Below are 25,075 nucleotides of genomic sequence, written 5' to 3' on the forward strand. Positions count from 1 at the left end.
CACAGCGGTAGAGAATGAATAGAATTGACCTAATTCTTCCTTCTTCTTTTTTTCTTCAAAAAATTGCGTTTCAGCTCTAAAAAACGCCAAAATGACGGACCCGGTCGGGTGGAATTAATCCACTAGAAATTCACCCGGCCGGGTGGGACTTCTTTGGTACTCTCTGGAATCTCGCAGGCATAATTACGCCACCCGGCCGGGTGGAATTATAGGGTAATAATTCACCCGGCCGCGTGAGATTTTCTGGACAGCGCAGTGTTCGTATAACAGCCATAACTTCTTCTACCGAACTCCGATTGAGGCGTGTGAGATACCCACACGAAGCTCTTTCGAAGACGAAGAGATTGGTATGCATTAGGGGCTGATTGGACTTCAAAATCTCCAGTAAATATTGTCTCAAACCAAGGCTGCTGCACATCCACATATTTTGTACCTTTTTCCACACATTCTTAACAAAATGGTTAACATACCAACATAATAGAGAAGTAGATATAAACACGCCTAATAATAGACGAAATATGCTCAAATTCATACAAAACCACCCTCTAAAACCATGTAAAATCCAAGTATGTCAGCACCTTAAAAACATGATGGAGCACGAAAGCAAGGCAGAGTCCAACTTGTACTGAAATGTCAACAACTTATAACCAAATGTCAACACCTTGTATAAATGTGTACAACTCAGAAAACAAAACTTAAAATTAAAAAAATAGAATCATAAAACAGATGTCAATAGAGAGTAAAATCAGATATCAACAACTAATAAGAAAATGTCAATAATTTGTAGTGTATGTCAACAACTAAAAAACAATCATGTCTCCTTTCTGCCACAACTTCTAGCATTATGATCGGTAACTTTATGACACTTTCCACAACGCATATGAGGTTTATTTGCTTTTTCAATTGCTTTCTCTATGCTTGACTTAATCCTGCTTTTCTTGTCACTTGCACCTCCTTTTGTACTAACCACATCTGGAGCATGTGCAGTTATTTCTTCAGGTACAGCAATACCATATATGTTCATGATTGAATCATTTGTTTCAATAGACGACGATCCAACACAGTCATCTTTAAAGATTTGAGGACCAATACCCGCAAGCAAATTATCCAAAGCAATCAAATGATCTTTATTCCTAAAAGCACGCTGATATAGACCAAAGTAACGACCATGACACCTGTTAGCAATCTGTAGTTTGTCATCTTTGTTAGAACCTGCACACATATAAAATGTCAACAGCCTATATAAGATATGTCAACAGCTTATACAACACATGCTAAAACTTAAACTGAAATATCTATAGAAAATAGTTTGCATACCTCTGTCAGACGCACTTTCATCACTCGTGAGACCATGAACTGCCTTTAGTAATTCACTTTTAAGCCAACGGTTACCAACATATTTCTCTGGAATATTGTTGACATCTTTGTTTCTGAGGATGAAGAAAAGGTGGTTGCATAGATAACCACACCTTAAAAATAGTTTACACTCACATTCATAAGACTCAGTCTCTATCTCATGAGTAACTGTAAAGGTCTTCTTTCTAGCATCAGAAACTTTGAAGACCTCGATGTTCTCCAATGTGGACATGCTAATCATCCGACAACTCTTATCAGCCTCAGCAATAAATTCTTGTACCACTCTAAACATCCTATCTGTGTATACAGATGCCAATTGCTTCTCAAATGCTAAATCAGTGACATATTTTGGAGTGATTACAGAATCATAATAGTCAAGCCTTTCAGTTTGATTCCTTTGAGCATCAATGGCATTATTATACTGAAGAGTGAAGTCAGCAAAATTAAACAACGGTTTCGAGTACCTCTTAAAAAAATTGTTTTCAGATTCTGAAAAAGATGTTGTTCTCATTAAAGAACCCATAGGAACATCTCTAAAGAAGGCTGGGATCCACATATGTTTAATAGCAAACATATCCTTAAACCATTTATGATCTTCTACACCATATTTTTCAACAATACTAGTCCATAATATATCAAACTCATCCGGATCTAACAACTCTGACCAAACACAAGACTTAAACTCCTTACTAAACTTTTCTCTATCAGAAATAGATTTAGGTATCTTCTCAAACAACTTGCTCATAATATGCCACATGCACAAACGATGCCTTGTACCAGATAATACCTTCTCAATGGCAAGCCTCATTCCCCAATCTTGGTCAGTGATTATGATTCTTGGAGCAACACCCATGCATTCAAAAAATACAGTGAAAAGCCATGAAAATGCATCACAATTCTCACCGGATACGAAACCAGCTCCAAATGCAATAGGACACCCGTGATTGTCTTTCCCGGTAAATGGACCAAACACTATACGATACCTATTGAACAAATAGATCAACACAAAACATCAACACATTTTTATGATAACCAATGTCAACTATAGGTATATGCTATGTCAACTATTAAATCAGATATGATGCAAAGTACAAATGTATATCCTATGTCAACTACCATGTCAACTACTATGTCTGTCAATTACTCCATCCGTCCCGGAGTATTAGACTCACTTCTTTTGGGCACATGATTTAAGGAATTGATATTTAAATAGTTAAAGTGGAGAGAGTAAAGTATGAGAGAGGGAAAAAGTAGAGGAGAGAAGAGAGAAAAAAGTAGGTGGAGAATAAAATAAGATAGATGTTTTTTGCTAAAAAATGAAATGGGTCTAATATGTTGGGACATCCCAAAAAGGAAAGTTGGTCTAATACCTTGGGACGGAGGGAGTACTAAGTACAATAAATAAACTACCTGTTTGTCGAATATGTAGTATCAAATGCTACAAAATCTCCAAACATATGGTAATGTTTCCGAGACTCAATATCAGACCAAAATAAGCTCACTAACTTATTAACATAAGGTGATAATTGATACTTGTAAAAAAAGCCTTCACAAATTCTCTTCTTCTCTCGCATCTGATTTAGGATCATTTGAACATCCACTTCTTTCAATTTCTCTTTAATATCACGAGAACAATTCCTAACATCATTCAACGTACACCCAACAACATCATAACCACCGAAAAACTCCTTTAATAAGTTGAAAGTTGAGGTAGGACCGATGTTAGCTTTGGTGCAATCTTCAACAAACTTGTGATGAACATCATTCAAACTGCGATTACCTTTCATAAATCGCTTATGATCTTTGTCAACCATAGCATGATTGTGTTCCTCAACGAATTGATGCACAAGGTAATACTTAACACCAAAATCAGAAAAAAAAAAAACATAAAACTAATTCTCGCTCCACATCCACACCTTTTGGTGCCACGTCTACGTCTCTTCTTTGAAGATACTTCATCATCATCAGACACATTACCATCCTCAGATATACTTACATCAACATCCAACGAATCTACTGTATGAAATCATTGTCTATTGCAAACAACATACTGAAAAATAACAACACCACCACTAGACCTATTTCCAAATCTTCGACAATCAAAACAAGCATCCTGAGCATACTTTTCATAAAAGGAAATTCCTTCCTCAAGGGAAGAAAATTTTTGACCTTCATAAGGCCTCAACTCAGGCTTGCAAATTGGAATAATATATCCTACAACACAGAATATTTAACAGGTAACATAAATCATGTCAACAGATTTTCAAGTCATGTCAACAGAGCATAAATCACCAACATAACACAACAAAATAATGTTAATGAAACAGAATGTCAACCAAGAGCTCATAACCTATACTTCTCCCTTGAAAGCTCATAACTAATTAAGAAAAAAGGGTTTTACAGTCTGCACCTAAAGTATCCATAGATTCCAAACTCAACTATGTTTCTAAACCTTCTCAGGCTTTATGGTCTTTTGCTTAGCCAATAACTAACCGATTTTTTTATGTCAAGTTAATGACTCTCATTATGGTTATATCATATGAACTTTTACATTCAAGAAAATACAACCAAACATTGATCCACTTAGACTAACGTTTATTTCCTCGGTCAAGAATTATTGAGCTGATTTCTCAAGTAGCTTCACTTAAAGCAGAAAATTACCCTATAGTTATATCTAAAGAGGTGGCTGCACTCTTGTAAAATTCTTAAACAGTTGTTATAAGTTATGTAAGCCAAAATATCAGAACATGCTTCAAATTACCAGGATCAAAATGTCCAGTTTAATTAAAATACACTAATTCAAACACATGATGTCAACAGAATATTTAACAGGTAACATAAATCATGTCAACAGATTTTCAAGTCATGTCAACAGAGCATAAATCACCAACATAACACAACAAAATAATGTTAATGAAACAGAATGTCAACAAAGAGCTCATAACCCATACTTCTCCCTTAAAAGCTCATAACTGATTAAGAAAAAAGGGTTTAATAGTCGTAACCTAAAGTATCCATAGATTCCAAACTCAACCATGTTTCTCAACCTTCTCAGGCTTTATGGTCTTTTGCTTAGCCAATAACTAACCAATTTTTTTATGTCAAGTTAAGGACTCTCATTATGGTTATATCATATGGACTTTTACATTCAAGAAAATCCAACCAAACATTGATCCACTTAGACTAACGTTTATTTCCTCGGTCAAGAATTATTGAGCTGATTTCTCAAGTAACTTCACTTAAAGCAGAAACTTACCCCTATAGTTATATCTAAAGAGGTGGTTGCACTCTTGTAAAACTCTTAGACAATTGTTATAAGTTATGTAAGCCAAATTATCAGAACATGCTTCAAATTACCAGGATCAAAATGTCCAGTTTAATTAGAATACACCAATTCAAACACACGATGTCAACAGAATATTTAACAAGTAACATAAATCATGTCAACAGAGCATAATTCACCAACATAACACAACAAAATAATGTTAATGAAACAAAATGTCAACAAAGAGCATAACAACAACACAGAATATTTACCAAGTAACATAAATCATGTCAACAGATTTTCAAGTCATGTCAACAGAGCATAAATCACCAACATAACACAAAAAAATCATGTTAATGAAAATCAAACCAAACTACCTCCACCATTCGTCGACGTAGACTCGGAATAAGATGAAGAATCCATCAAATAACACTTAGCTGTTGATTACGAACTGAAATCGAACCTAAAGATGAGAAAATAAAAAAAAAATTGATTAGGAACAAATTTGACTGGAGATAAACAAATAAAACATATAAACAGAATCAAAGTCGGTAAAATCGACCGAAAAACTTCAAAATCAACACAGAAATCCGTCGAACTGGTCGTCTGTTGTTTGAAAATTGAATCGCAAATCAGATATCATTGAAATCGTCTGAGTCTAAATTTTGTGAATCAATTGAATCATAAATCGTTATAATAGATTCAATCAGTGATATGATTGAATAGTTAAATTATCACCAGAATCGCCAATATCAATGGAATATGATGAAGAACCCTATATTAAAATGCGCGAAAAGACAGTTTTACCCTTTCATATTAAATTAATCTAATAATATTTATTGTGTGGCAAAATCTGGACCACTCATTTAATAAAAATGAGTAGATGATATTGCATCTCATTTCTCAATTATCCTAAATAATCTCAATTAATCATGATCATATATATATATATATAACATAACATAATTTAATATATTAAATTAATAGAATATATAGTATTATATTTAAAATAAAATTCTGTTTTTCGGTTTTTTTGCCTGAACCGAACCAAACTGGAAAACCGAAAATTTTATATTTTCAAAACCGAACAGAACCGAAAATTTGAAAAAACCGAACCGAATTTCAACATTTTGGTTTAGTTCAGTTCGAATATTCGGTTTTTGGTTTTTTTTCTCACCCCTATTACGGGGAGATTACAATTTACAAATACTCCCTCCGTTCCACAGTAGTTGAGTCATTTTGCTGTTTTGGTACGTTCCATAGTAGTAGAGACATTTCTCCGTTTAGTAGTAAAAGTCAACACATTTCTTCTTACTTACTTTTTCTCTCTTATTTTATTCTCTCTATTTTTCTTCTCTCTTACTTTATTATCTTTTTATTTCATTATACATCATTTTCTTAATCTCTGTGACGGGAAAAAATGCTTCCACTATTATGGAACAGAGGGAGTATTAGTTAGATACTTTCTTTTCGGAGGAAGATTGTTTACGAGGTGGGCCATTAATTAATTAGAATTAGTTATTTAAGTAAAACACAATTGTAGAGTTTATTTTGTTCTTGAACCAGATGAAATGACAACTTCGTACTCAATTAATTTGGTTGGTGATTTACTCTGTTAGATAATTAATGCAGTTATTAAATATGCCCTGAGAGCATCTTCAATGGGGACGGATGTCCCATAGCCTTCCCGACGGACTTCCCAAAACCACCTCCTGCCACGTCATAAGGACCTCCCACAGCATTGCAACGTCATAAGGACTTCCCACTGCACGGCGGACATCCCACCGCCTTCCCGCGCGGACTTACCGCAATAAAAAAAATTCACAAATTCACCAAATTAAACAATTTACGGAATTGAACAATGTATGGAATTAAAATTTCGACACGAATATGGAGAAAATGTAACCACTTTATTTTTTTAAAAAAAGTACATAATTATTTTAAAAAAATTAACCAACAAAAAAAACAAGTGGAAGCTTCGACAAGTGGCGCCCCCCGTCTCATTCCCCGTCGTCAGAGTCGTCGTCCTCATCGCCGGTGGCGGCGTCAACATCGGGCAGGGGTGGCAGCCTCAACTGTCTCCCATCCTTCAACATCCGCTTGTATAAGGGATCCGTCGCTGCATGTCACTTTTCCGTTGTTTCGATCATGAACTGCGTCATCTACAGTTCGGCGAGATTGCTGAGCTCGGGTGTGATCAGAGGAGCTTCCGATTGGACCTCTTAAGACCTGCTGGCACTTCCCCTAGCCATCCGCATCGCGGCCTTTTGCCCAATCGGGCGACGGCGGCGGGAAGACGATTGAGGTGTCGGGATCTCTGCCTCGGCTTCGGGGAGTTCGTGGGAACCGGCACTGCTGTTGTACTCGCCGGAGGCGTTGATCTTCGTCCGCTTCGGCCACCCAGATTCAACCCCCGCCATAAACTTGGGGGAATTCTCCACCTCAAGATAAACCTCCCAATATTTGAACTCCCTGAACCCCTTTTCACTGTCGGGGAATTGCTGGTGAGACAGAAGCTTCACATCCTCGGGGTCATGCCGCTGGTTGCCGAGCGGATATTTTTTTGGTGGAGGCCGGCAAATCGGCTGAGTTGTCTCCTCAGCCGCTCCCACTGTTTCCGACATTGCTCTGCATCGTGAGGCTTCCCGCCGGCCGGTTTCCATTCGAGGTAGTTTTGGCTAATGCGCCACCACATTCTCTCGATGTGCTGGTTGGCCAAGACGTATGGATCCTCGACTACACTAATCCATGCCTTTGCCAGGGCGACGCATTCCTGAACGCTCCAAACGGTCCTCTTTCTCTTGCTGCCTTCCTCCTCCCCCGCCCCACCATCGGTCGCCGCACGCGAGCTAGTGGCCTTGCTCTTACCCGCCCTCCGCGTCGTCGTCGGTGGCTCTGCTGGCTGCGTGGCTGGCGACGTCCGCGGAATTATCCCCAACTCCTCAAAAGAGAACATCTCGACGCCAGGGAACTGAGTCTCCAGGGCAGTACGAGTCTCCAGCGAAGTACGCTAGGGAGAATCACTGCACAATAAATCTATATACGGACGATAGACATTGTCCACAGGTGATTGGGAGACACCTTGCCTGCTCCCTCCCGCAGCGGTAGTGGATCCATGTTGCATCTGGGGCATCATCATCCCCAATTGCATTTGGGGAATCATCCTTGGCATTTGTTGCATTTGGGACATCGATCCCGGCATCGCGGCAGACATCCCCGGCATCTGTTGCATCCCCGACATCTGTTGCATCTGGGGCATCATCATCCCATGCATATTGTAGTACCCGGGCATCATCCCGGACATATTGTAGTACCCAGGCATCATCCCCGTCATTTGGGGTTGCTGCATCATCGTCGTCATTCCGGGAATCATCCCGGACATCGGTGCACTTCCGCCGGTATTTCCCCCGACTTGAGAGGGAATATACGACGAGGGAATATTATGCGTTTGTGACTCGCTCGTGGCGGGGGAATCACTATCGTAGTGCTCCATTTATCGTCAAAAGAAATGAATGTAGAGAGAGAAACTCGTTAAAACAAGTGGTGCGAATGAAATGAAATTCAAGGAGCCGTATATATAGAGTTTGTAAAAATAAAATAAAATAAAATAAAAAATAAAAATCGCATCGGACGTCCGCCCGCCATCGCGACGGACGTCCCGGCAACACCGCGGGGCGCGGATCTCCCGTGTCCGCACCGGACGTCCGTGTCCGCCTCCCTCCCGCGTAATGGCGGACGTACGCGACGGACGTCGGGCACGCTGGTCCGATGCCCGCCGGGACATCCGCAGCTGGAGATGCTCTGAAGGTAGCTATTTATGGGAGTGGATCCCCTGTTGAAAACACAGGGGCAGCTGTGCTGCAATACGACAGACAGCGTTTTGTATCAAACTCTACAAATTTTATTGAAACACTTAGTTAGGAGTATTCAAATATTCCACCGTCCACACCCGCCGCCGCCGCCGCCGTTGAAATAAAACAATTCTATAAAGTAATTTGCTATAAATTGTTTTTCCATCTTACGTGTAATAATTCATGGAATGTTTATTTTACTAATTAGATTTCAATGTTTTTTAATACAGTTGCATCAGCATCATTTAAATTCTAGTACTATTTAACTGTTAATATTAATTATTATTTAAAATTACAGTTACAGCTAATCAGTTGTAGAGTTATTAATTTCTAGTTATAATTCATTTTAACTAAAAAATCAACAAATTGAAAAGTCATTTTGAATTTAAATTTAAATTTACTAACTCTCAATTATAATATAATCATATTACACTAAAAATAATTTTAAAGAATAACTGAAACTCCCTTTGTAAAATTTTATGGTAAAATTTTTTGTAGTAGTGTAAATTGTAAGTACTCTTACAATGGAGAGTTAATAAATTAAAGGAATAATGATTATAGTATTACTTAAATTATAATTTTTTGTTGACTTTTTATTAATATCATAACTTTTGAAATTGAAATATAATATGATAAAATCTAATATGACAAGAAAATAATTTAATGGGGAGTTTTGATAAAAAAAAAAAAGTACCATTATATTTAGAGTGTTAATTAAAATATGTCGATGTATAGAAAACGGCATTATTTTGTTATTATATCATATTTTTTATTTCACCATATTAGTTTCAATTTTGTCAAATCATGAGATAATTGAAATATTATATTTGAGTTTCAAAATTATGGAATTAGCTAAAATCGATGAAAAGTTATGATTTAATAACAATTATCCCTAAATAAATAAATAAAAAAAAAACTGGGCTTACAAATTTATTATAATTTTTAGTTAAAATAAATTAGAATTGGAATTATTACTCCTGATCGAAACATTAAGCTCTAGTTAATACTTTAAATAATAATTATTGATATTTACATTAGTTTATAATAATAGTTAAAATAATTTTTAAATAAGAAAAAAAAATTAGCAAAATTAATAATGAACAAAATATTATATAAGTAAAATCACTACGATAAATTATTAAATAAGTTTGTATTTTATCAATATGGACGGTGTAGTAGTGCAAACATAAATAAATTGTTTTTAACTTAAACGATTGTTTAAATTAATTTACTAGCCTAGCACTAGCACATCATGATCATGAGTAACCTTAATTGAAAGTGATGGCTGTAGGAGTTGATACAAAACGCTGTCTTATTGTAGCACAGTTGCCCCGGCTTGTTTTCACTATAGCAGGGGACCTCCACAAGAGGGGACCACTCCCAGCTAACTTATAACTACACTTGGTCCAACCTCATAGTTAAGACCATCTCCCATCATTTACACCAAACTCAAACTCATTTTTGAGTATACGTCACGCTAAAAAGTAGTTTTACTCCAACCATTTACACCAAATTCAAAATTTACACTATTTTTGGGGTTTTGTCTCACAAAATTTTTGCAGTAACACCATATTTGGTGTTGTTTCACAAAAAACACCAAAAATAGATTTGAGTTTGGTGTATGGTTGGAGAGAATTTCTACACAAAAATTCATTTATGGAGTATGGTTGGAGATGGTATAAGAATAATATGCTATCCAATACAATTCCCATTTAAGAGAACTACTATTGTCTCGATCTGAATTGGATTCTTAATTTATATTATTTGCGACAATTTAATTTTTGGGACAAAGTATTTTGCAATAATTTAATTTATTGACTTCACAATTCGATAGGTACATTCTACACATGAATGTAAGAGCATCCCCGTCGGTGCTCGTCGCAACGAGTAGCTGTCGTGCCGTCGGCGCGGCGAGTACCGTGCTTGCCCCTGTGCTTTTGCCGACGGCACCGACGTGCTCTTGCCAACGAGCACCGCCGTGCCGAAGAGCATACCGACATGGCACAATGTAATTCGCCAAGGGCAATGCCGTTGGCATTTTTCATTCTTTTTTAAATTGAAAATCTGATTTTTTCGGATTTAAATAAAAAAAATATTTTCTCACTTCCCAATATTAATTTGATTTTTCAGATTAAATAAAAAATCAAAATTTTGTTTTTTTAGTATTTTAATTATGTAATTTTTAATTTTTAGGATTTTAATTATGTAATTTTTAATTTTTTAGTCATTTGTAATAGTATTTCGGAAATTTTGAATGCATTTTAATATTGTGGAAATGTTTTTAGTAATTGAAGTATTTAAATTAAATAACAAAATAGTGGGACTTTTGAATAATGTAAGAGCATGCTCTTGCGGAAGAGTATAGATGTAGGTGTTGTGTTCTTGCGAAAGAGTAGAGAATTAAAAATAAATAATTATGGATTATAATCCGTTCTTAGTCTTCCCTCAAAGTCTTCTACCATACGACAAAAATGGTTCTCAGTCTTCAGCTGGGGGCTAGTCCACTATTGCAACCGGCTAGCGGCAAGGACGAGAGCAAGGCGGACGCCTATAATTGATTTTGTTTTAATATTTCAACTCTATATATATGACTCGTTGCACTTCATTTTATGCACACCACTTGTTTTAACGAGTATCTTTTGCTCCTCTCTCATTCCACCTATATAAAATGGCTCATGATGGTGATGATGATCCAATGCAGCGAATCGACGACAAGTTATGGGAGCGGACATCTGCGGAGATAGATCGGTTGCTGGAACCACACATGCAGCAACAGAGTCAACCGGTGGTCCCTCGCCCGATACAGCATCAACGTACAGTCGCCCGGGACCACGTCAGTGCCCACCAACGGTTGTTTGATGATTACTTTGTTGAGGAGCCGCGGTGGGGAGAGCCGTTTTTCCGTCGACATTTTAGAATGCACCGACCGCTCTTTCTGCATATCGTGTCAGTGCTAGAGGCCTGGTACAAGTATTTCCAATTAAGAGAGGATGCGAGCGGCAGACCCGGGCTATCGCCAAAAGTGCACCGCTACAATTAGGCAGTTGGCTTATGGAGGCGTGACCAATATGTTCGACGAGTACCTTCGCATCGGCGAAACGACTGCCCTCGAATGTCTGATTAATTTTTTTCGGGACATCATGTTGGGGTTTGTATACTAAAAGATGCTTCGAGCGTACATGCCTTTGTACAGTCAGCTTGTGCATGTATACGAGAAATGCCACGTCCTCTTGTTTACCTAATTATGAGAATAAATAATATAATATAATGGTTTATTATTTCTGATTTATTGTTGAAATATGATAAACAAGTCTAAGGCTTTTTACTAAGAAGGTCAAGTAAGGAAATTCGATGAATCTCCTCATGAGTTTTCCAGTAGGGGACTTGGCCAGATCTAGTAAGAAGAAAAACGTATTCACAACCTAGATAGGCTTTGGCTACCTATTGGTATGGTTGCGGTGTTTTTGATAATTTTCTCTTACCTAAGAAGAGATTAATAACACCGGTGTGGTAAAGCACTGAAAGGATCTAATACGAAATGTATTCTTTTGCTATCTACTGTAAGAATATATATTTCAGAAAATTTAGTATTTTCTAGTCTATGAAATTAATATCAATATTGTTTATTTAATCAAACGCCATTTTCACTTATCAATATGGGAGAGAGTTTGTACGTAACTCAAACATGATATCTTGGGTGGTAGTAATTGAATAACATGAAGGTATTGGAATATTATTTCATAGAATTCGCGTGCCCAGTGTGATATGATTAAATTCCTAAAAGGGTGATCCCCAATGAGGTGTTTGAAAAAGAAATTTATTATTCAGAAATCTTCGCAGTTGGAATTTATTCCACGAATAGTAAATAAAGTTTCAAACTAGAAAACTCTTTGGAGAATTAATTTAATTCTAGTCACATAGCAGACAAAAGAATTAAATTGACGGATCAAGATAATCTTAAACGCGGGAAGTATTATAAAATAAAATTGACCCAAGTTATTTGTAATTTGGTGATTTAAGTGGGAGTGCAATATTATTCTTTAGTGGAACAAAATAATATTCCATTGATAATATATTAAATCATGGGTCATTTGATTTAATTAGTAATTTATCTAATGGGTGAGTCCAACACCTAAATCATTCCATGGATCCCCTTACTAGCCCATTAATTCTACACCACACATTACACAACACACTTCTAACCCTAACACTAGGAGGCAAAATCGGCGCCTCCCTCCTTCTCTCTCTTGGTCTCGATTTTCATGCCTAGCACGTGGGAGAATTAGGGTTTTGATTATTGTTCTTGATCTATCCTAATTCATAAGATTAGATCGAGACAATCTCGTATTTTGTGATTGGTATTCCTAGATCTCTTCAAAGCTATTTGTTGATTATCCAAGATCCGCACACACGGATGATTGATCAATGACAAGGGAATAGTACAGAAGATTCATGGTCGATAAACCAAGGATCTCCGGGTGGTGCAGCTAGCAACGTCAATCCAATAATGGATAAAGAGGTAACAAATTAATACATGTCAAATATGCATGGTTATGTAATTATTTGATGTGTAATCTATACATCTATGTTTATTGCATGAAATTGGAATCGAATGCATAATCATCTAAATAGATCCGTTAAGGACCTATTTGTTTTCCGTGTCTTCCACTGCGGTAGTCCCAACACATCATCCACATATTCAGGGATACGTATCTTTAAAAGCCTGCCCCTCTCGACTGCCAAGGTTTGATGAATTTACATGGGAGAGTGCACGACTTTCCTGGAATGTTGGGCATCATAGATTGTATGCATTGTGAGTGCAAGAACTACCTTGTCGCTGAAAGGGATGTACATGACCGGGTTCAAAGGCAAGAATCCCACAATGATCCTCGAAGCTATTGCTGACTATCGGCTGTGGATTTGGCATGCGTATTTAGGGGTTACCGGGTCGAATAACGACATCAATGTCCCACAGTCATCGCCCCTTTTTCAATGAGTGATACGCTCGCATTTTGCAGTATTTTAAGGCCATTATTTGGTCCGTTTTTAATGTCAAAGTTGCATTACATGTCCATTATTTGCATATTTTATCTATTTTGGTATTTTGACATGTTTTGTGAGAAATGTGCATATTTGAGCCTAAAAAGGGAGTTAAAACACGAAGCAGGAAATCTGGAGAACTTCAGGTGGCATCCGGCGACCGCCAGTGCTTAGCGGAGACAAAGACACGCCCGGCGACTGCCGGGAATTGCGTGGCGACCGCCACAAGGAGTCAAAAGCTTCTGGACTGCACGCGGCGACCGCCGGCCAAGGTGCGGCGGCCCGCCACAAAAATGCGGCGCGCTATAGCTGTCTCCAAACTCAATTTGCCGGCGATCCTGAAGTCCGATCAGAGCGTTCTACACACCATTCTCTTCTTCTTGAAAAGAGATTCAAGATGGTACAAGAATCACCTCAATCGGAGTTCTGTGGAGAGAGTTTTGTCCGTTTTACCAAAGTCACGCAAAGCTGCCAGCTGCAGCCTAGGTGGAAATTTAAAGAAGGAAAGAAGATATTACCTTGTGAAGCCAAATCTTTTCCTTCTAGTATGGCGAACGAAATTTACATCTTTCCTCATGCTTGGAGGAAACTTAAATCCAAATTTAAATCCTTCGCAAGCCTATGTATACCCCATAACCCCATTCATAGATTTCAACCCTTCCATAGCCCCCAAAAGGGGAGCCTTCATGCTCCCCCTCCATTCTCCAACCCTAATTCTTTCATCCATCATTGCATCACCATTCTTGGAGATTGAAGCAAGGCAAGAGGAGCATGGAGACTTCAAGATTCATCCTTGGGTTTTGTTTGTTTATTTCATATCTCGTACTTTAATTATTGTTTTAGTTCATCTGTCTATGGATTGCTAAACAATAGAATTTTGAGGTTTGATAGTAATTGACTTTTATGTAGTTCTTTTTATGTTTAATGTTCAGAACTCGTTTCCACTTGATTTTTCTTGAACTTTTGTTCGACTAATTGGCCGACCTTGATTATTGTCAATCTTTGATCGGTGATAGCTTTGATTGGTTTATCTTATATGTTCATACAATAATTGTGACATGAGTATTGATGCATGATAGGGAGAGATCGTGGTAAAACTTGAGTCGGATGAACGTAGAACTAATTAAAATAACTAAAGAGTTAGTGAAATCATTATCCTTGAAATTCCTCTATTTGCCTAATTCTATCTTCTTTGCTTTTATTGTTTTACTTTATCTCTAGTTTTATATATTTTAATCTCAAATCTATGTTTCTCTAGATAGTATTTGACGCTTAGTACATAATAGTCAGTTGCAATTATATTCCCCGTGTTCGATATCCTGGTACTGACCTTTAGCTATACTAGATCTACCCTGTATACTTGCAGGTATTTTTAATGCTAATAAAAAGTGCATCAATGAGCAGTGCCTTGGCGTGGGTCAGCCATTAGTTTTGTAGGTAACGACAACCAGCATGATATGGGTTACTATATGGCTGATGGGATATACCCTAGAGGCCCGTATTTGTGAAGACGATCAGATGCCCAACAGATCCAAAGAAGATTTACTTTGCGCAATGACAAGAGGCTGCGTGCAATGATGTGGAGCGGACATTTGGTGTGCTCCACTCGTGATGGGTTGCGATAAAGGGTCATTCACGCCAGTGATATGCTGACTGCATCGCTGATATCATGTACGCATGTATCATCATGCATAACATGATAGTCGACAATGAAGGTCCAAAACCCACTGATTGGGCCAATGAAGATGGTGTCGGACCAAGCCACGGTGTGGCCACTGTCCCTGTACAAATGGGGATTTCCGCGATGACGCTAAAAGGGTCCAAGCATTTGTTTCTATGCACCAGCAAGAAGCCTGTACTCGACTCCAGACGATATTATTGAAAAGTTATGGGCACGTAGGATTGCACATTGATAACGTTTGTATTTTTTTTTTATGTTTGTTTCATCGTTGTATTTTTTTTCCAAAATCGTAATACAATGAAGGTTTTCAAATTAGTTAAACTATGTTTTTTTTCCCCAATTTATATTTTGTTTTGTTGTTTTTTGTGTTATTTAAAGAAAAAAATTATTTTGGCTAGGGCAATGGGTAAGATGTGAAAATGGCATGATAATGTGACATGGGTAGTTTTTAGCTGGGCTAGAGCGATCCTATCATGGATGCTCTTATCGCATGACTCGCACGTTCTACCTACTTGCTCAAAGTCAACTTACGACTTTATATATTATCATTAACTATACTTCAAAATTAACAATTTGAATTTGAAGCATAGTAGCAAAAATGCTCACACTCCTCCTCGTCAGCTGGCTTCTCTTGAGCGGCCTAACCTCAACAACAGCAGCAACACACGCCGCCACCATCGTAGACACACACAACATCACCAATGCCGCGACTATCACGAAACCCGGCTGCTCCAGCAAGTGCGGCAACCTGATCGTCCCCTACCCTTTCCGCATCGGCATGGACTCCGGCTGCGGCCTCAACAGAGACTTCGAGCTCAACTGCACCACCGACTTCGGCGCCCCACAGCTCCTCTACGGCAACATCCGCGTCTTCGACATCTCCGACGACCGCTGGCGCATCTCCAACGTGGTCGCCCGCAAATGCTACGACAAAGCAGGAGCACCAACTCAAGAAAACAGCGCCTCCTCCGACATCAGGGGGACCCCATTGAGCTACTCCCCACTGAACAAGTTCACGGTGATTGGGTGCGACGACTTCGCCCTGGTGGACGGGGAAGGCAGCCGCAGCTTCAACAGCATCACGCTCTGTATGACGCTCTGCTCCAGAGCGGAGGAATTGATCGGAGGCATGTGCTCCGGCATCGGCTGCTGCCAGACTTCGCTGCCGAATGGGCTCCTGTACTATGAGACCAAACTCGCCAGCTTGAACAACCACACTAATATCTCTGATTTCGGGCCGTGCAGCTATGCCTTCTTCGGGGAGGAGAACCACTTCGAGTTTCGCGGCGCAGCGGACCTTTCTGATCCCAATTTCGTGCAGCGGGTCGAGGAGACGGTCCCCATCGTCTTGGATTGGGCCATTGGGAATAGCACGTGCGACCAAGCTGCAGCGGCGGCTGATTACGCTTGCAAGGCTAACAGTGCTTGCGTTGATTCCACCACCGGCTTGGGAGGTTACCGTTGCCTGTGTGATCCCGGCTATGAAGGAAGCCCCTATTTAGATCCAGGCTGTATAGGTATGTCTTTTTTTATTATTATGAAGAAATAGGGTAAATCATAATTTTATTATTTAGATCCAGGCTGTATAGGCTATGAAGAAATAGTACTGATTTGTTCTATATTTTTATAAATCTAAAATGATAAAATCATCAAAGTTTTCCATTTCTTAATTATTCGAGGAGACATTTTTCTGATGAAACCTATGATCATGTGACAAACTGTCACCCATACAAACGATAGATTTACTATTTCAGTTTTGAAAAGTATAGGGTAAATCATAATTTGACTATTCTTAGTGATTTATTTGGAAATTAATATGCCCTTTAAAGTGGGTTAATTATTAAATTTTGTGGTTTGTATTTATTCAATTTGTAGATGTTGATGAATGCGCAATGGGGCTCGACGATTGTGTTAAAAAAGGTTGCTTGAACAAACCAGGGGGTTACGATTGTTTTTGTCCTAAAGGGCATATTGGGGATGGTCGAAAGAATGGTAAAGGTTGCATTGGTAACAACTCATCAAATCGAAGCATCAAAATTGTCTTAGGTAATTCTCACGATTTCACATCTCGTATTTTACTATAATTATTGATGAAGTATCTGTCGATTTTAGAGATGATTGCTAGTGTTTTGTAGATCTCTCTATTTTTTTTTAATTTCAACTTTTTTCTTTCTAATTCAAGAATCATTTTTTTTTTTTGTATTTTTCAGTTGTTATTTCAAATTTATGTCTTTTTTACTTAAGTATTTTGTATTTAAATTATATATTTTCAGCTATATACATTTAAAATTTAAATTATGCATTTTTCGTAATATATTTACATTAGGATATTTTTTATTATGTTGATGAACTATGTGTCGATTTTAGATATGATTGCCAGTGTCTTATAGATCTAGTATTATATTTATACTACTATAACGGTTGAAGAAGTACGTACTAGTTTAGGCATTTGGATCCCGATGATAGGCAAGCACACCGCAAAGTGCTTAGTGCTTAAGTACGGTACTGCGATTACCCTAAGCACGCTTTCGTATGCATTTAGTGCGTGCACAAGCACAAATAAGACAAGCAATGGTTGCATACCAGTTTTAATTTCAACTTTTTTTCCTTTTAATTCTAGAATCAGTTTTTTCTGTCTTTTTTCGATTGTTATTTTAAATTTATGTCTTTTTTACGTAAGTATTTTGTACTATTTAAATAAGTATACATTTTAAATTTAAATTATGTATATTTTGTAATGTGTTTACATTAGTATATTTTTAATTATGTGCTTATTAAATTAAAATCATAATCTCCCTCGTCCCTAAAATTTGTCACTTATTTCTATTTTCGTTCGTCCCTAAAAATTTATCACATTTTATTATTATCATTTTTTTAGTAGACCTCACATTATTTTATTATAAAACTAATGTATAAAAGTATGATACACATTCTACTAACTTTTTCAACTCAATTTCTATTACATATCTTAAAATTCTGCTCGGTCAAAACATGACAAAATTTAAGGGACGGGGGAGTACATTTTTTTCAAAGTATTTAGATTTATATATTTGTATTATGTATTTCATTTGATTTGATTTATGAATTTTACCTAATGTGTATTTTTCTAATTTAATTATGTAATTTTAGTTTTTAGTAACAGAGTCCTAACATTTTTGTAATCTCATATTTAAAATAGAAATTATAAATAATAAAGAAATAAAAATAAATGTGAAAGATTTTAAATGCTTTAAATAAAGGGCAATTTGATAAGGTAGATAACTTCTCCATATTAGATTTATCTTAATTAAAATGATTTAAAATGTATTTTCGTCATGTCTTAACTATCTTCTTCTATGACTATGATGCATAAAATTCAAATTACCACTCTGGATAATTAAGTATATTTACATAAAGGAAATACTCTCTTCGTCCCACAAAAGATGTCACACTTGTGGGATAACACGAGAAGGTTTTGTTTTGTGTGTTAGATGGAGAGAAAAAATATAATTTTTATATTAATATGAGAGAGAACTTTTTTCAAAAATGAAAATGTGATATCTTTTATGGGACAAATTAAAAAGAAAATTGTGACATCTATGGGACGGAGGTAGTAATGATTAAGATATAGTCGACAGAAACATGTTTTTTATAAAATTGAACCATTGCTCAGGCTGCCCAAAATTAAAATTATGTAAGAATTTGCTCGTTATTTGTTATGTTTTGGATGAAAATTATTTTGATGATTACTTGTATTTTTTTTTCATCATATTATGATCTTATTGGAGTTGTTTAATAATGCAGGTTCCGGATTGAGTTTCTTAGCCTTAATTATTGTCGCAACATTGATATATTTCAGCCTCAAAAAAAGAAAATTGATAAAACTAAGAGAGAAATTTTTCCAACAAAACGGCGGTATGCTTCTGAAACAACAATTCTCCTCCACCGAAGAAGGTAACTCCATGGAATCCACAAAGATATTCACGGCGGAGCAGCTCGAGAAAGCCACCAACAACTACGCCGATGACCGAATCCTAGGCCGAGGAGGCTACGGCACGGTCTACAAAGGCATCATGCCCAACAACACCATCGTCGCAATCAAAAAGTCGCGAGTGATGGACGCTAGCCAAATCGAGCAGTTCATCAATGAAGTCGTGATACTGACGCAAATCAATCACAGGAATGTGGTCAAACTGTTGGGATGTTGTCTGGAGGCTGAGGTGCCACTGTTGGTCTATGAGTATGTCTCCCACGGCACGCTCTACGAACACTTCAACAAGGCCGGGGCCGCCTGGCTGTCCTGGGAGAGCCGCCTAAGGATCGCGTCAGAGGCTGCAGGCGCCCTGTCGTACCTCCACTCGGCGGCCAACATCCCGATCATCCATAGGGATGTCAAGTCCGCCAACATCTTGCTTGACGAGCATTTCACTGCCAAGATCTCGGATTTTGGGGCCTCAAGGCTTATTTCCTTGGACCAGACAAAAGTGACAACACTGGTCCAGGGAACTTTAGGCTACCTAGACCCTGAGTATTTCCACTCGAGCCAGCTAACAGAAAAGAGCGATGTTTATAGTTTTGGAGTCGTTCTGGCAGAGCTGATGACGGGGAAGAAGCCCATTGACATGGAGAGGAGCCTCGAGACGCGCAATTTAACAATGTATTTCTGCATGTCGGTGAAGGAGAACAAACTATTTCCGATACTGGAGCCGAGAGTGGTGAGGGAAGGATCGTTGGAGCAGCTGCAGGCTATGGCGCAGCTGGTGAAGCGGTGCCTGAACTTGAACGGCGAAGACAGGCCGACGATGAAGGAGGTGGCGATGGAGCTCGAAGGATTGAGGAAGTTCAACAAACATCCATGGGCGAATCAAGGTGCAGACGAGGAGGAATCGGTCGGGTTGATGAATCAGAACGACGTCGCAGCTGCTGCCGATCTCTATAGTGTTCGGATTGAATCGGGGGAAGATCTCTACACTGCGCCGATCAGCTCTGGGGATTTAACCGGCCAATACAGTTTGAACAGTGATCAGAGTCCCAACATTTTCCCTCACAAGAAGAATAACCCCTATTGATCAAGTGCTTTCGGTTCGTCAATGCACATTCGAACTCCACATTTGTATGATATGTCGATACATCACATTTTCTAATTCCGCAATTTGGGATGATTTGAACCCCAACAGAATCAATGCAATATTGTTGGATAAATTACAATATAAATCACCCAATCTCCAGTTTCCAAGTCCAATCTTAGTTTCAATTTTTTGCATGTGACTGATAAATTCAGTTGTCTAATGCTCTAATTTTTTACTATTGGGGCTTCTCCCATTTTTCTAGTAATCGATAAAATAACATGGACATCCGCATTAATTGAGTAGTATAAATTATTGCGATAGGAGTACTATATAAGAGTAAAGGCCAAAACTGGTCTTGAACATATGTTCATTTTACGATTTTGGTCCTAGACATTATCTTTTGAATTTTTGGATCCCAAACATTTCAAGATCACAATCGGTCCAAAGTTAACTATTCCATCAAATTTTAACGGTCAAAGTTTTTAATCCCAATTTTGACCAAATTAAGTTGCTAAATAACACAACAAAATTTAGCAGCGGAACAAATCCGTCACTGATGCGTATTTTAGAGTATCTGCTTCAGTGCACACAGGATATCAAGTTTAATTAATTAACTCTAATAATACTACGATACTGCAAGATTACAGCGTCGTTAGTAATATTTCAAGTGTCGATCCACAGGGAGGTAGAAGATTGTTTAAAACTTAAAAACTTAAAAAGATGTAGCATAAAGATTTGATTTTTGGTTTTGAAAGATGTTGACGAAATAAAACTACAAGTTAACTAAAGAAAGACTATTCAAATGAGAAAATATGCCACTCCAAGTTACTCACTAGGCTTGTATTGTTCTACACCTATACAACGAAACATATGAAGGGATTAAAACATCAACCTAATCACATACACTGAACATGTACACGATGAATAGTTCACAATTAGCTGAACACATAACCTATGAACCAATCTTCAATGTTTATAAACTCCTGCGGAAGCGCTAGAGAAATAAACATCTACTATGATCACCTACTTAATCCACTATCAAATTATCCTCTGAACAAATCTAATTCGATAGCATACCAACAATCTAACATTCCTAAACTATGTTAAAGAGACAATAGCGAAGGAAAGAACAACACTACATTATTAGCCAAAAACATAGTGTATAAACATTAAGCACATTGTTGGTAACAAACACATGAGTTCAAAGGTGTAGAAACATCCATACAAAGCCTAGATTACAACTTGGAGCAACATAGAGAGTTTAGCCTAAACACATGGTAGAATTTGCAACAAAAACCATAGGAACCATGCTCTCGTTGAGTGGAATTGGGATTTGGAGACGGATCGTCGGAATGTTGGCCGGAATTTCTTCCTTTTCTTCTTCCTCCTCTCTTACTCTCTTTTCCTCTCCCTTTTCTCGTGTCTGAATATGTCTGAATGTCTTGCTAAACCGCCCCGGAAACCAATTTGAAACCTAAAATTCGGCAGTTTTCGAGAAAAACGCCCGACCGGGCAAAATGGTGCCAACCCGGGCGTTTTTTATGCCAACCCGGGCGTTTCCACTGTCCCCGGGCGTTTTTAATGCTGAAAACGCCCGACCCGGGCGTTTTTGCCGGTTTTGACTGCTTCGCGCAACCTTCGTCAAATGGTCATAACTTCTTCATCCGAGCTCCGATTGAGGCGTGCAATATACCCACGCGAAGCTATTTCAAAGACGAAGATAATGGTGGTAAGATAAAAGAATTTGGACACCATCTTGATAGGCAACGAACAGTTTCAATCAGACCCTACTCAACATGTACATCTATCAACTAATATATAATAATCAAACCTTAATGATCAATTGATAGATGATTTAAATATACAAAATAGGAGAAAACTTGGAGTATAATTAGTATCATTTGATTCACATCAAATACCCCCAAACTTATTTACTTGCTCGTCCTCGAGCAAGATCACTCAAAGCATTATATTTCAGAGTTCAACTCACAAAGGTTTTTCATCACAAAGAATCATGTAAGGACATGAATGACAAAATCTAAACCCCCAACATTTCCAATCAAAATCTCCCACTCTCATGAACCATCACTCATCCACCTAGAACTTCAAGTCAAGGTGCACTTCAAAGTAAGTCCAAACATTAGATCCTACAACTCAAACCGTCGTCATTGACTCGTCAAGCATTACTTATCACATAGACTCGCGGATTTCAAATCAAACTTCTTTAACTCTACCAAGCTATTTACAAAACATCCACAATGTATCAACAATAAGGTCCAAGGTCTTAAATTATAGGTTGTAATGGGGCTAGGGATTAGGTAGGATAAATATGGATAGTAGCTCAAAAACTACATATTTGAGTGCCAAATTCTTCACTCCTACAACTTCCTTCTAAAGAACCAAACAATATACATTTCACAACCCATACTTTCACTCCCCCAAACTTGAGATCTTTTCTAGACAAGAGTACATCTTTACAAAGCAATGGAAGTTCTACTTTATTTCACTTTTTTTTCATTTTCCTTTTTTTTTTTCTTCTTTTTCAAAGGCCTCGACTTTTACAATTTGAAGGCCGTCTTTTTCCTTACAAAGAACTTCCTTCTCAACACTTATACATTACATCAATTCTGAAAAAATCTTTAAACTTTGATCGAACACCACCCAACACTCACAACACAATCAACAAAGCTCAAACGTGTATTTAGCACCCAAATAGTAGTAAGGTTTATTGATGAGGCTAAAATGAGGCTTATTTTAGTAGCTAAGTAATTGGCTAAGTATTTGTACAAAACAATGGGGATTAAGCTCAAAGTGGCTTCTAGGGGATCATTTGTTGGACTAGGCATGTGAATATTTGGCCATGAAGTTCATCCTAGTGCCTTATCATCCCATATCATTGACACATATGAATGCAAGCACCCAACTCAATAAAGCAAATCAATCCAAGATAATTTCCACAAGACATATGACTTTCATACTCTCCTCAACTCAAGAAATCGGTTGTAGTCACAAAATGTTCTTTCAAATAAATCAATGCACAGATTCCATCCATCCTAAGCTTCAAAGATCAAGTAAAATCAAACAAGATTTCCCAACCAGAAAGCCGAAGATAAAGCATGCATCCGTCAGTTACATTGATTCAAAACACCTTTAGCATACAATACACCCAAGAAAACATGCATCATGCATAAAATTCATTCAAACTCAAACAACCCCCCCAAACTTGAATGCTTCATTGTCCTCAATGCAAGCAAAGAAGAACATAAAAAGTAAAGGGATAGAAGACTCCCCCAAACTTGGCATGAAATCCGTAGCATATGGGTGGGAGGGTGGGTGTATCTTCCATTGTAGGTGTGCTCTCTCATAAGCTCCAATATGCTCCTACAAAACAAAACAAAACAAAACATAAAGAAACACTCAATTCAAAATAAATGCTAGAGGAAAGAATTGAGCAAACAAAACCTCCAACATATGAAAATAAAAATAAAAGAAAAGAAATAAAAACTTGGGTTGCCTCCCAATCAGCGCCTTTGTTTATAGTCGTTGGCTCGACCTTCTTCATCCTTGGGTCTACACTTGTGAATCTTGTAGTGCGACCGCCTCCCTTTCTTCCTTCAACAGGTCACCGCCTAGATAAACCTTCAACCTCTGACCATTCACCTTCCATACATCATTGGACTTAGGATCACGAATATCCACTGCACCATAAGGATACACCTTGTGCACAACAAACGGACCCCACCATCTTGACTTGAGTTTTCCCGGGAAAAGTTTCAACCGAGAATTGTACAATAGGACCAACTGTCCTTCATGGAATCGACGAGGTTTGATGGCTGCATCATGAATCTTCTTTGCCCGCTCCTTGTAGAGATCAACGCTCTCATAAGCATTCAGCCTAAACTCATCCATGATATTCAACTCAAGCATCCTCTTGTTAGTTGCCGAATCATAATCCAAATTCAACATTTGCAAGGCCCAAAACGCCTTATGCTCAAGCTCAACCGGCAAATGACATGCCTTTCCAAACACCATCTTGTAAGGGGAAGTTCCAATAGGAGTTTTATAAGCCGTTCGATATGCCCACAAGGCATCATCTAGTTTTTGAGACCAATCTTTTCGGGACGGCTTCACCACCTTTTCAAGAACTCTTTTAATCTCACGATTGGAGACTTCCACTTGGCCACTTGTTTGGGGATGATAAGGGGTAGCAACTTTATGCTGAACACCATACTTTCCAAGGAGGTTTGCAAACAACTTATTGCAAAAATGAGTACCTCCATCACTAATGATGGCTCGAGGTGTTCCAAAGCGGTTGAAGATATGAGACTTGATGAATCTCAACACCACTTTAGCATCATTGGTAGGTAATGCCTCAGCCTCTACCCACTTAGAAACGTAGTCCACTGCAACTAAGATATATTGCTTCCCATTAGACTTGGGAAAAGGCCCCATGAAATCTAATCCCCAAACATCAAAGAGCTCCACCTCATGGATATTATTCATCGGCATTTCATTCCTCCAAGAGATATTCCCGGTTCTTTGACAACTGTCACATCTCTCTACATAGGCTTTAGCATCCTTGAAGATAGATGGCCAAAAGAATCCGGATTGTAGCACTTTAAATGCAGTTCTACGTGCTCCAAAGTGGCCGCCATATTCTGAATCATGACATGCAGATATAATCTGAAGGTGTTCATGTTCTCCCACACACCTTCGAATCACTCCATCACTACCAAGACGGAAGAGAAAAGGGTCTTCCCAAACATACATGCGAGTGTCACTCAAAAACTTCTTCTTTTGGTTAGAAGACAATCCTTCCGGCATCAAACCCGTA

The 25,075-nt window shown here is 38.0% G+C and overlaps 2 protein-coding genes across 2 annotated transcripts; one reads left to right on the forward strand and one right to left on the reverse strand.

The window, feature by feature from the left end:
- Positions 1–811: 811 nt before the first annotated feature.
- Positions 812–3,170, reverse strand: LOC125221035 (protein FAR1-RELATED SEQUENCE 5-like). Its single transcript, XM_048123160.1, has 3 exons — positions 2,767–3,170; positions 1,318–2,339; positions 812–1,212 (listed from the first exon to the last, which is right to left on the reverse strand). Exons 1-3 carry the CDS (start codon positions 3,168–3,170, stop codon positions 812–814), a joined length of 1,827 nt encoding a protein of 608 aa, XP_047979117.1.
- Positions 3,171–11,140: 7,970 nt separating this feature from the next.
- LOC125221036 (wall-associated receptor kinase 5-like) lies at positions 11,141–20,394 on the forward strand. The gene is made up of 4 exons (XM_048123161.1): positions 11,141–11,436; positions 15,779–16,710; positions 17,069–17,239; positions 18,977–20,394. Exons 1-4 carry the CDS (start codon positions 11,141–11,143, stop codon positions 20,239–20,241), a joined length of 2,664 nt encoding a protein of 887 aa, XP_047979118.1. The 3' UTR covers positions 20,242–20,394.
- Positions 20,395–25,075: the final 4,681 nt, after the last annotated feature.

The sequence above is a fragment of the Salvia hispanica genome, chromosome 4 (genome assembly GCF_023119035.1).
Source record: "Salvia hispanica cultivar TCC Black 2014 chromosome 4, UniMelb_Shisp_WGS_1.0, whole genome shotgun sequence".
Lineage (NCBI taxonomy): Eukaryota > Viridiplantae > Streptophyta > Magnoliopsida > Lamiales > Lamiaceae > Salvia > Salvia hispanica.